The sequence below is a fragment of the Aquarana catesbeiana genome, linkage group LG06 (genome assembly GCF_042186555.1).
Source record: "Aquarana catesbeiana isolate 2022-GZ linkage group LG06, ASM4218655v1, whole genome shotgun sequence".
NCBI classification, from domain to species: Eukaryota; Metazoa; Chordata; class Amphibia; order Anura; family Ranidae; genus Aquarana; species Aquarana catesbeiana.
The window spans coordinates 256268111-256281126 of record NC_133329.1 but is presented as its reverse complement, the minus strand read 5'-3'; the positions used below and the strand labels follow the sequence as shown (position 1 = coordinate 256281126).

At 39.0% G+C, this 13016-nt stretch overlaps 1 protein-coding gene across 4 annotated transcripts in view; it reads left to right on the top strand.

Moving 5' to 3' along the window:
- The window catches only part of GULP1 (GULP PTB domain containing engulfment adaptor 1), a 1281953-nt gene that overhangs the window by 676405 nt on the left and 592532 nt on the right, over nucleotides 1–13016 (top strand). For all 4 annotated transcript variants that reach the window (XM_073633218.1, XM_073633220.1, XM_073633217.1 and 1 more), the window contains one exon: nucleotides 12573–12638. In XM_073633218.1, coding sequence (XP_073489319.1) covers nucleotides 12611–12638 — 28 coding nt within the window. In that variant the 5' untranslated portion in view covers nucleotides 12573–12610. The remainder of the gene's footprint in view (nucleotides 1–12572; nucleotides 12639–13016) is intronic.

Sequence of the window (13016 nt, the reverse complement as noted above, 5' to 3'; positions counted from 1 at the left end):
AATGTACGCCTGTCCCCGGACCTCCTGCAAGCTCTCTTCTGGGTGGTGCAGGACCTGTTGCTTCAGAGAGTGATTGTCCCGGTGCTGGTCTCGGAACAGTTTCAAGGTTTTTATTCAAAACTGTTTATGGTCCCACAAAAGGAGGGCAAGGTCCATCCAATTCTGGACCTCAAAGCCCTCAACTGCTTTGTAAAAATTCAGAATGGAGTCCATTCGCACGATGGTGGCATCCCTACATCAGGGGGATTTTCTAGCCTCTATTGACAGCAAGGATGCTTACTTGCACATTCCAATATGTGCCCGACATCAGCGTTTCCTCCGTTTTGCTGTGGGAGAGGAACACTATAAGTTTGTGGAGTTACCCTTTGGTCTTCACAAAAGTGTTGGCCCTGGTTCTGGCGTTGCTACGTCAGAGGAGGATTGTGGTACTGTGCTACCTGAAAGACCTCCTCTTGTGAGCGAAGTCCTCTTCTGCCTAGATGGATGACGTGGAGATCCCTGTGTCCCAGGCCCACTCATTCCAAGGAATTTGTGCTGCATGCTTTGGATGTGATTTGAGTGATTTGGGTGTGTTTGGCAGCCACTGAGTCTTTTCAGAGGTCAGACTTACTATTTGTGATCACAGACGGGCCAAGAAAAGTGCTGTCTGCTTCTTCAGTGACCATTTACAGATGGATCAGACAGACGGTAACTCAGGCCTATTCTAACAAGGGTTAGGTTCCTCCTTTCCCTGTTATGATGGGCTCTATTTGGGCGCTTAGTGCTCCTTGGGCCTTTCGTCATCAGGCATCAGTGGTGCAGGTTTGCTAGCCGGCCACTTGGTCATTGGTGCACGCCTTCACTAAGTAATACAAAGTGGATGAGCTGGCATCTGCAGATGCTTCTTTTGGCCGCAAGGTTTTGCAGGCTGCTGTTTAGAGGGTCTGTTGCCTCTTCGGGGTGTTTTGTTCAGGTTGGGCTACAGTTGTTTTTTGTTGACCTGTTACCTGATTGGCTCTTGTGTTTAGCCTTGGGATTTTTTGGTTATCCCACCCCTCATGTTTGGCACTGCATGGGAAAGTCCCTATGGTTCTGAATATGGAGTGCTGAGTCCGTCAATAAACTAAAGAGAAAATAGGATTTTTGTACTTACTGTAAAATCTGTTTTTTTTTAATTCATCGACGGACACAGAACCCACCCCTTTATGGAGTTTTAATACTTCTGACACTGCTTGTTACTAAACTGAAGGCCTATAGCAGAGAGGGGGATGTATACCAGCTAGGACTGACCATAGGTTCTGAATATGGAGCACTGTGTCCATCAATGAACTCGAAAGAAATCGATTTTACGGTAAGTACAAAAATCCTATTATATTTTAAAACCAATTGTATTGCCTCTGCAAGAATATGTATGATCACAAGCCACATCATTGACTTTCACAAAACAGAAGCAGTAAGACAAAGGCCCACAGGCAGGTAATCACAGTAAAGATTGCGCTCAAACATCAGTTGTGCGATTTATGCGTCTAACCTTCACCACAGGTTGAAGGAAATATATATACAGTCATTTACTTGTTAGATTTCACATATTCCCCAAGGTGAAGGTGGAATTAACTTATTGGCACATGCAATGATAAAATCAGCAATGTATAAATAGGAAGTCTTGCCTTTACAATATAACATTTGTGTCATCCTACTTTTCTTTTAAAGCTATAATGAAAATGTAGCAGAAAATGTTTCCTTTATAGAGGATTACAATCGTATGTGTGCTTTTCACTCATACCTCATTTCTCTTGAGGATTACTTTCTGTTGGCATAGGGATTGCATTGCAGTGAATTATTGAAAAGATGGAGCCATGACTTACCTCATCTCACATCCTCCTAAAAAAAAAATCTGTGCTTCCACTTGTCACCAGTTTCTGGATGCTATATACATTATTCAGTAATACTCTGAAAGTAAAACTTGTTCAGGAACATAAAGCCCATTTTGATATTGATGTATCATGATAAAAATTTTGAGTGTTTATTATATTTTAGTGGTTTTAACAGTTTTGTGCTTTTTGTGAATAAAAATGCATTAAAATGTGTGTCTACGCATATTATAACTAACATCAACACACCAAAAGTGTTTCAGCAACAATTTAATACAGATTTTGAGTTTCAACTTACACAAATGTACATTGACTTTTTTTATAACTAATGCTTATCATTTCAATAGAAAATGCAAGTGCTTAAAAATCAAGAGGTGTGTACAGTATGCAGTCTTTATTTATAATGGTAAAGACCTATTCTATACTCTGCTGAGCTCTGAGGAAGAAGGGATGTTCCCTTCAAAACGGGTCAGCTGGTAGTGATGCTTGTGAGTTCCTCTATGACCTTTGGAAGGTTCCGCTCATCCTAGACTGCATGCTGCTAGTCGCTGTACTTTTACATTTGTGCCATCTTCTATAACTGCTTGTGAGTAGTTCCTTTTTATCATTATTTTCAATAATTTTTTACCCAAAAGATAATGCACATGGCTGGTGCGCCCGTTTTTCCTTTCTTTCTTGTTGTCTATTAGGATTCACCATCTTTGAGGACAGCAAGGCCTGTGTCTTTGCACTACTCGTCTGGTTATCCACTTGTGCGTAGGAGCAAATTTCTTTCTCTGCTATCAATTGCAATGATGGGCAAGGCTGCAGATGGGCAGTGATCAGGCTGCAATGATGGGCAAGGCTGCAGATCGGCAGTGATTAGGCTGCAATGATGGGCAAGGCTGCAGATCGGCAGTGATTAGGCTGCAATGATGGGAAAGGCTGCAGATCGGCAGTGATTAAGCTGCAGTGATGGGAAAGGCTGCAGATTGGCACTGATCAGGCTGCAATGATGGGCAAGGCTGCAGATGGGCACTGATTAGGCTGCAATGATGGGCAAAGCTGCAGATGGGCACTGATCAAGCTGCAATTATGGGCAATGGCGAGGCTGCAGATGGGCACTGATCAGGCCTCATTAATGGGCAATGGTGAAGCTGCAGATGGGCACTGATAAGGCTGCATTCATGGGCACTGACCCATATTTTGCTTCAAAATTCTTTATTTAAAATTTTAGTTTTTTCCTGAAACTCGGAGTTCCACCCACTTTTACATCTCCACATCATCCGCTTCAGAACAGACCATACTCACTGCAATGGGCAATTTTTTTTTTCTGTGCTTACCTTGTTTCCAATTCTTTACTTTAGCTCTTCCTGTCTCTTCCCCCCGCGGCGATGTACGTAATTTCCTGCAGCACACTGGTACCTGGGAGATGTGTGTAAAAATTCCTTGGAGTGAGTGGGCAGCGCCAACTCTCAGCATCGCAAGGTTGATGGCAACCAGAGGCGTTTCTTGTGCTGCAACGTGTGTTTTATGCGCATGCACAAGATCAGGAGGTGCATGCTGGGTAGCCAGCAGCACCTTATCCTGGAAAAGGGTCCTAGTGGGCTTCACATGCCCACAAACAAGATGGAAGCGTTCTACACATAGAAAACAAATGTTATTTTTATTAAAAAAATAAGAAATATAGTGGTGATATTACTAACACTAGCGATTGCAACATGAGATTAAGATCATCAAAACAGATGGCTTTGAAAAAAATATATATATATCGGTGGAACTCCGCTTTAGGAACAATTCAGTTGTTGGGAAAGAGAATGGCTTTTTTAGCCAGTGGTCAAAACTAATATTGGGCTCGATTAAAGCTGAACTCCAGTCTTCAGTCTTGCAAAGTTGTACAGGCTCCTCTCTTGTACTAAAATTATTTACTTAATCTCATTGCACACTATGGGCTTCTTGCAGTGTATATTAGCCACTTGCTGACTGGCCCATAGTAAAAATACATAATTTGTTTGATGTTAAATACAGGGGTTATGGCAGCAGCTAGCTACCATAATCCTGGTATTTTGTTTTTACTATGGCCGCTTCTCTTTTAGGTAAAAGTGGTCCTGCGGGCGGATTCGCCGACCGATTTGTGAAGCCAAGGAGCGATCCATTGCTGGCGCTAGCTGGGTATGGAGAAGAGTGAGGCCAAGATGGCCGTCACTTGTCTCTATACCTTCAGGGGACTGGAACGATGTATGACGTCACTTCCAGTTCCTGGGCCATAGTATATATTTTTAAAAAATATATGTTTAGCTTTTAAAGGTAAATGAGAGATTTGGAGTCTTTTTGACCCCAGATCTCTCAATAAAGAGGACATTTTATCCTTATTTCTATTACAAGGGATGTTTACATTCCTTGTAATAGGAATATAAGTGCTAAAATAAAATAGGGACAGTGTAAAAATAAAAAGTAAAATAAATGAAAAAAAAAACAAAACGCCCATTCATGCGTGCTCGCACACAGAAGTGAATGCATATGTAAGTTGCGCGAGCATATGTAGACGGTGTTCAAGCCACACTTGAGGTATCGCCGTGAACGTTGCAGCGATAGCAAAAATTCTAGCACAAGAACTCCTCTGTAACTCTAAACAGGTAACCTGTAAAAATAGTAAAAAAAAGTGTCACCTATGAATATTTTTTTAAGTACAGTAGTTTGTCGCCATTCCACGAGCGTGTGCAATTTTAAAGCATGACATGTTCAGTATCTTTTTACTTGGCGTAACATCCTCTTTTATACTATACAAAAAATAGGAGTAAATAGTGTTTTTTTTTTTTTATTCATTAAAGTGTATTTTTTCCACAAAAATTGCATTTGAAAAACCGCTGCAATAATATTGCAACAATTGCCATTTTATTCTCTAGGGTCTCTGCTAAAATATATATATATATATATATATATATATATATATATATATATATATATATATATATATATATATATGTTTGGGAGTTCTAAGGATTTTTTTCTAGCAAAAAATACTGATTTAAGCTTTTAAACAAAAAGTTTCAGAAAAGGCCTGGTCAGCAAGTGGTTAGAAACTACAATAAATGAGATAGAGTCCACCTCAATTCCAGGCTGGAGTATGGCCAACATCATCTAGCCTATTCCGACCTAGCCTGATTGTCCATGTTCCATCCTTTTCATTTAGTTAATTTAAATTTTTCCAATCATGGAAGCTCAGCATCATATGTGGGCATGACCTAAGTGGGGTGTGTATAAAAATGCAGCCTGACTGGAAACACCTACTCCTCCAGACTGACATCCAAGCATTTGGATATTTGCATAACTCCTCTCAAAAGACAGTTGACTATTTTTATCAGCGCGAAGGGTCCTTGAGAGAAGTACTGAGCCAGGGCGCTGTCATTTTTTCAGGAAGCTACGAGCAGCACCTTGCCTACCCCTTCCATCTGCCATGATCTGCCTGAATTGCATAGAGAAGAACAGATAATCCAATGATGACATCACTGTTCTTAAAATAGTAATGTGATGACAATTGAAAGGTTTTATTAAAGAATATTAGCAAGGCCTTTAGGGGCAAAAGGAGGAACAAATAGAAGCAAGATATAAGCAGAAAAAACTTTCAGTTTTGATCACTTTACACCCAACCCACCCCTGCAGTCTTGCAGTATTAGTACTCTTAGGTTGTGGAACTGTTGGCTATAAATGACATATATAAAACGTGTTGTGCTGTCACATACATGGTGCATTGATCTTCACAATGAGTGTTTGTAAATGAAAAAAGTCCAAAAACAAAATAAGATTAAGTGCCTAAAACAAAATAAAGTCCATACAGTGAAGAAAAAGGTATCTTTCGATTCTTAATAGGTGCAACACCCAGTGCTCCCCAAGGGACAGACAGGACAAATGTATCCTCTTACCAGATCATTAGACCTTATCATTAGTCTGCATACGCATCAGTGAGTAATCACCCCTCACTTCAGGTATAAGCCTACTGGATGCCAATGATGGAAGTCGCCGTATACATTTGTACTTAGGGAACAACAGCAAAAGTTACAACAGGCATTGAGAAACATGCACTCGTCCTATACATTCCACGGGCGCCTTCTGTGAGGCAGTAATCCCCCTAGAATAGGAAAGGTGGCTTATACCTAAAGTGGGGGGTGATTACTGATGTGCATACAGACCTTGATAGGTCTATTGATCTGGTAAGAGGATACATTTGCCCTGTCTGTCCTTTGGGGAGCACTGGGTGTTGCACCTATTAAGAATCGAAGGACACCTTTTACTTCACTGTATGGACTTTATTTGGTTTTGAACACTTAATCTTATTCTTTTTTTGGACTTTATTTCATTTATAAACATTCATTAATTGTGAAGATTAATGCACCTTCTATGTGACAACACAGCACATTTTCTATATTTCTGGTTATATTGCTGTGTACAATATTGTGAGTGCTGCTGTTGATTTCATATAATTTATCATTACGTTGTGTACACTAAGCGCAGTTTTCTTTTATATATATGGCTATAAATGACAGCTGGTATCCAGCATTAACCCTAGGAGGTGAGTTAATTTGCTCTTGTGCTTCATAATCCTACTATAGTGCCATGTAACCCTAATGTAGAGCATTATGTGTACATGGACAATCTTTGTGACACAGTAGATATCCAGTTATGCCTAATTTCTTATTTTAACACCTTGACGCTAACCTCACACAAATATGTGGCCCCATTAGACTGGGCTTTTTTCTGTGAGACCACATATCTCCCTTTGTGCTGACAGCGCGCCACACGGCACGCTCCCAGCACAGAGACTGGGGTCTTACCGAGAGCCCCGAGCCCGTACTTCCGATCGGGAGCCAGAACACCTGATTCCTGGTTACCTGAACACTGTGACAGCCTCTAATTGGCTTACCACAGTGATCAGTCACTGTGAATCCCACCTTTATGTTTTCTCTATCTGTGAATCTCCTTTATACATATGTGGTATCGATGTGAACGTCAGGAACAGGAGAGTTTATTTTGGGTTGTTCTTTGGTGGAAGAGTATGGTAGTAGCAAGAAATATACAAATATAAATATACTAAATTAAAAAAGTATATATATATATTTTTTTACTATTTTGGGCCAGTTTTCCATTACAGATATCCATTACCACCAAATGAAAGTCCAATTTGTCCTGAAAAAAACAAGGTATAAACCACATGGATACACAAAATAATTGTGATGATATGTATGGTTTTACTAACATATGTAAAAGTTGCAAAATTGTGCTTAGGCTTTAAGATTTGTTTTGCCCTTAGGCACGAAGGGGTTAAAAAACAGATTACTGTCATAGTAATTATACAGTAAGACTTTGGTTGCTGAACATCTGCAAGGGGGCTAGATAAAGTTCCCCATACCTGATCCAGCTATATACCTGACCATCACTGGACACTGAAAAATCCAGAGAGCTAGAAAGGAGGTTGCAGGAAAGAAAGCGCAACTAAATTTTGCACATAAAGCATTTGGCATGTTGTCTCTTGTAGTTCATCATGTTTTAATCTTTATGACAATGATAATGTTATATGATTATAGATAATTGGGAAAACCCGTATGAAAAGGCAGAAAAAGTTATGTGGTCCTCAGGTAGCATTAAAACTACAGTAAATACTGCTTTGAGGGTAGCTGTACCAGAAGAAAAACAGTAAAATATGCAAATATAAATTTGAACATGCAGCCTAACATTATCATTTGATAGATATCAATTATAACTTGTTATAATTTCTGCTCCCAGTCATGCTTCTCTTGTACATTTTTATGTTTGCGTTTTTTTATTTTTAATGCCTCTGATACTCAACATTTCACATAATGAATAAATCATATATTACATTTGACAGCTTAACTACACCATTAGCTACAAACTAATGAAAAGGCTGGCACCACTCCAATCCATTTTGAGCTCTGCTGCTCAGTTCATCTGGCTCTCTCCCATCGCTCTCAAGTACTACTCCTCTCTGCCAGTACCTGCATGGTTCTTAATCACACAGAAAATTCTCTCTCTGTTTTCTTTATGTGTTTGCTTTCGGGACATCTAACATGCCTCTCCCCCACTTTGGCTTTCCCATTCTTATACTGTTCCATACCACCCAGTCCTTTAAAACACATCCCTACAAACCTCAGATAAATACAAGCAAATAATATCATCTAAGATATTTTACCCAGTCACTGATCCAGCACTATTTTCTTTTAGTCTCTTCTGTCAAGGCACCAATTGTTGCAGCTCTAGTATATAGCTTACTCAATTTTTACTCAAGCCTCTAGATTTTAAGCATGCAGATCTTTCATATTATAGATTGACATTAAAATATAGATTTACAGATGTATTTGTCAGATTTGTCAGTCAATATGTTTGATATTGCCTATATAGACCACATTTGCTTATTGTATATTGTGATAATGGAGACAATATGATGTTAATGGTGGTAATACAGTATTTGTGAAAGTTTATGTGTAGCCAAAACTTTTTTTTATTTTTGAATAGAGCAGGGAGGGGTAAAGCACCTACCAGATTTTTTGCTGCTAGGGAGATTTTCCTTCACTTCCTGTACTGGAGATATAACAGGAAGTGGGAGAAAAGCTCCCCTAAGTGGATGAAATTCCCATCCTAAAGAGTTGTCATTATAAGTTTTATATAAGAAGTTTTCTCTCTCACTACAGTACTTGCAGTTAGAAATACTCTAAAAAGAAGGATTTCCTCTTACTTTCTGTTTCAGTGACAATAGTCACCAGGGCACCTAGAGAGCTGAATATTTCCAGAGCAGACAGAGGTAGTAATAAAAGTTTAACCCTTCCTCACTCTTTCCAAAACTAATAAGTGTATACAGTGGATATAAAAAGTCTACACACCCCTGTTAAAATGTCAGGTTTCTGTGATGGAAAAATATTAGATAAATAACTTCAGAACTGTTTCCACCTTTAATGTGACCTATAAACTGTACAACTCAGTTGAGCAACAAACTAAAATATTTTAGGTGAAGGGAAGTAAAAATAAAAAAATAAAATAATGTGGTTGCATAAGTGTGCACACCCTTAAATTAATACTTTGTTGAAGTACCTTTTGATTTTATTAAAGCACGCAGTCTTTTTGGGTATGAGTCTATCAGCAAGGCATATCTTGACTTGGAAATATTTGCCTACTCTTCTTTGCAAAAACACTCCAAATCTGTCAGATTGTGAGGGCATCTCCTGTGCACAGCACCCCACAAATTTTCAATGGGATTCAGGTCTGGGCTCTGTCTGGACCCTTCCAAAACGTTATTTTTCTTTTGGTGAAGCCATTCCTTTGTTGATTTGGATGTATGCTTTAGGTCGTTGTCATGCTGAAAGATGGAGTTTCTCTTCACGTTCAGCTTCCTAGCAGAAGCCTGAAGGTTTTGTGCCAATATTGACTGGTATTTGAAACTGTTCGTAATTCCTTCTACCTTGACTAAGGTCCTTGTTCCAGCTGAAGAAAAACAGCCCAAAAGCATGATGTTGCCACCACCATGCTTCACAGTGGGAATGGTGTTCTTTTTGGTGATGTGCAGTGTTGTTTTTGCACCAAACATATCTTTTGGAATTATAGCTAACAAGTTCAACCTTGGTTTCATCAGACCATAACACATTTTCCCACATGCTTTTGGGAGACTTCAGATGTGTTTTTGCAAAATTTAGCTGGGCTTGGATGTTTTTCTTTGTAAGAAAAGGCTTCCATCTTGCCACTCTATCCCATAGCCCAGACATCTGAAGAATATGGGAGATTGTTTTCACATGTACCACACAGCCAGTACTTGCCAGATATTCCTGCAGCTTCTTTAATGTTGCTATAGGCCTCTTGGCAGCCTCCCTGACTGAGTTTTCTTCTCGCATTTTCAACAATTTTGGAGGGACGTCCAGTTCTTGGTAATGTCACTATTGTGCCATATTTTCTCCACTTGATTATGACTGTCTTCACTGTGTTCTGTGGTATATCTAATGCCTTGGAAATTCTTTTGTGCCCTTCTCCTGAGTGATACCTTTTAACAATGAGATCCCTCTGATGCTTTGGAGGCTCTCTGCGGACCAAGGCTTTTGATGTAGGATGCGACTAAGAAAATGTCCAGAAAGACCTACTTGAACAACTGAACTTTATATGGGGTTAATCAGAGGCACTTTAAATGATGGCAGGAGAGTACTGACTCATATTTAACATGAGTTTGAATGTGATTGCTCAATTCTGAACACAGCTACATCCCCAGTTATAAGAGGATGTGCACACTTATGCAACTACATTATTTTTGTTTTTTATTTTTACCCCCCGCCCAAAATATTTCAGTTTATTTTTTAATTGAGTTGTACAGTTTATAGGTCACATTAAAGGTGGAAAGAGTTCTGAAATTACTTTTCTTTGTCTATTTCTTTTACAACAGACACCTGACATTTTAACAGGGGTGTGTAGACTTTTTATATCCACTTTACGTATGTAATTATACATAAGCTAATAGTCCAAAGGAGTGCACCCCTGGACAGCACAGGGTCACGCAATTATGCAAACAGACAGCTTGCATGAAGATGAATTGGGTGCCACTGCATTAGCAATTAAGGTGAATAGCACCACAACCATCTATACTTGTCACTACTGTATCCCATGTTTTAGCTGCCAGAAATATTCAAAACTGTAAACTGTATGGTTTAAGGTGACCATGTTGGGAAAAGTAATTTTAAAAATACTATACCATAGGTCATTTGCACTTATTTCATGCTTTGTGGGATTCAGGAAGTCCAAAAAACATGGTTCCTCCCATACCCAGAGGTACTTGGTATTTACTGGGGCTCTGGTGGTAAGGCAGAGTTGGAAGCAGGTGCTTATGACTTCTATTCAGCTGCAGGTTATTTTTTTTAGTATGTTGTGTCTCATGATGAAAATACAGTACCGTAAAGCAACTTTCTCTCAAAAATTAAACTTCCAAAACCAGATATCCTTGCAAAGTAGGAAGTAAATACCTACCTCTATCGCTGGTCATGCCACTGAACAAAACTAGACATGTGCCTTTCATTTTGTTATGAATCGAAATTAAGACACAATTTGCGTGATTTGGAGACTCGGATGTATACGAATCACAGTAGCAATGAATTTCAACCAGTCCAAAATAAATTATAATGAAAACAACAAATTCATTCATATTCATTTGTTTCCTTCGGATGACAAAATGTGATAGTGTGGGCCTTTTGTTAGTGTTTGAAGCATCCAAAATAACATAGCTACATAACAAATGATACAAATTGATTTGGATCTATTTGTTTTTATTTTAGTGAAAGTAGCGTGAATATTCTAATAAGATTGTTTTTGTATTGGGGTTGAACTTGAGAGACCATTCGTTTATTTTCTATGTTTGCAGTCCAACAAACAAACTAGGTTGGGAATAGGGAAGTTAATTCAACTCAATAACATAACGGATGAATACGTATTAATTGGGATTCATTTGTTTTATTCAGATGAGAGTAGTTCAGTAGTCTTTGACTCTTGGATAATCAGTCAATTCTTTTTGCATTAACATTTTTCATTATTATAAAAAATGCACTACATTTAAACTGGAAACATTTAGCCCTGGTTCACACAGGGGCGGCACGACTTGCAGGTCGCCTCACCGAGTCGACCTGCACACGACTGCCACGGCGACTTGCAAAACAACTTCTGTATAGTCCAAGTCGCCCCCAAAGTAGTACAGGAACCTTTTTCTAAGTAGGAGCGACTTGCGTCGCTCCTATTAGAACGGTTCCATTGTACAGAACGGGAGGCGACTTCTCAGGAGGCTAGGTCGCCTGACAAGTCGCCCCGTGTGAACCGGCACTTAAACTGGAAACATGTTGCAGTAAGGTATAAAAGTGAAATAAGATGATTCCTGCTTATTGTGTTTGGGTTGAATGGAGGTTGATCCATCATAATTTCTGAATCATAACATAGCAAATTAATCTGAAATTAATGTAATTCCATTTGTTACTTTCGGACGCCTGCGACTCCACTCGATCTTGTCCAATCAGCTTATTTCATTTCTCTTTGTGGGTTGGACTAGCAGGGATATAGCCAATCTTCCGAAATAACAAAAGAATAACAGAACTTCCAAAAATGTGAATTGATTCAGAAAAACAAAGATACAAAACGAATGCAAATATATGAAATTCTGAAAACCAACCATTCTAACATTAAGATTATGAGGAAACAAAATGATTTGCCTTACGAATGGAACCGAAACAAAAAAAAAATTCCATCATGCACATCTCTAAACACAACCACTGTGATAAGAATCACTTACTAAAGTCTCCCTAAGAAAGTAACTCTTCTGAGAGTGTGGATAACCTCAGTAGTTTTCCCTGCACACTCCAAAGTCGCTATTGTCGTGTCATAGAGGTGGGAAGGTGAAACCACTAAATGCAGTGGGGGACAAAGGAGGTCATATTCCTGGAAGTTTCAGTGTCCTCTTCATCAGAGTATTGTTCAGCAGTGCGGGTAGGGAGAAAGGTATTTACTCTCTACTTTAGAGGGACATCTCTTTTTAGAATCAAATTTATTGCAGCAGGTGATTATTGTTTTGTGCAAAGGTGTTTCCACATGCAGTTGAATGAATATCCTAATGCCAGGTCCGCTACTAGAATAAAAAAAAAGTTTCTGGCAAAGAAGGGTGCATATGTTTGTTGTTCACAGTTACTGTCTTAATGTATTATTGTAATTTAATTTTAGAAAGAAGACTCGCAGACTGACTTTTTCCAATAAACAAAATGAATCGTGCATTTAGCAGAAAGAAAGGTAAGCTTTTTGATATAAATTATAATAGCAGGGAAGCTGTGTGCAAACATTAGGGTCAGATGATGTTATAGTCAAATTAATTCCCTTTTCATTGATCCATATCATATTAATATTATTATTCAGGATTTATTTAGCGCCAACAGTTTGCGCAGTGCTTTACAACAAGAGGGCAGACAGTACAGTTACAATACAAATCAATACAGGAGGGATCAGAGGCCCCGGCTCGTTAGAGCTTACAATCTAGGAGGGAGGGTCAAGTGGAACAAAAGGTAATAACTTTGGGGGGTGAGCTGAAGGAAAAAATGAAAATACAGTTGTTAGGTGTGGGTAGAGAGAAGGGTTTTCAAGGATTGTCTAAAAGCTAATAGAGTAGGAGAT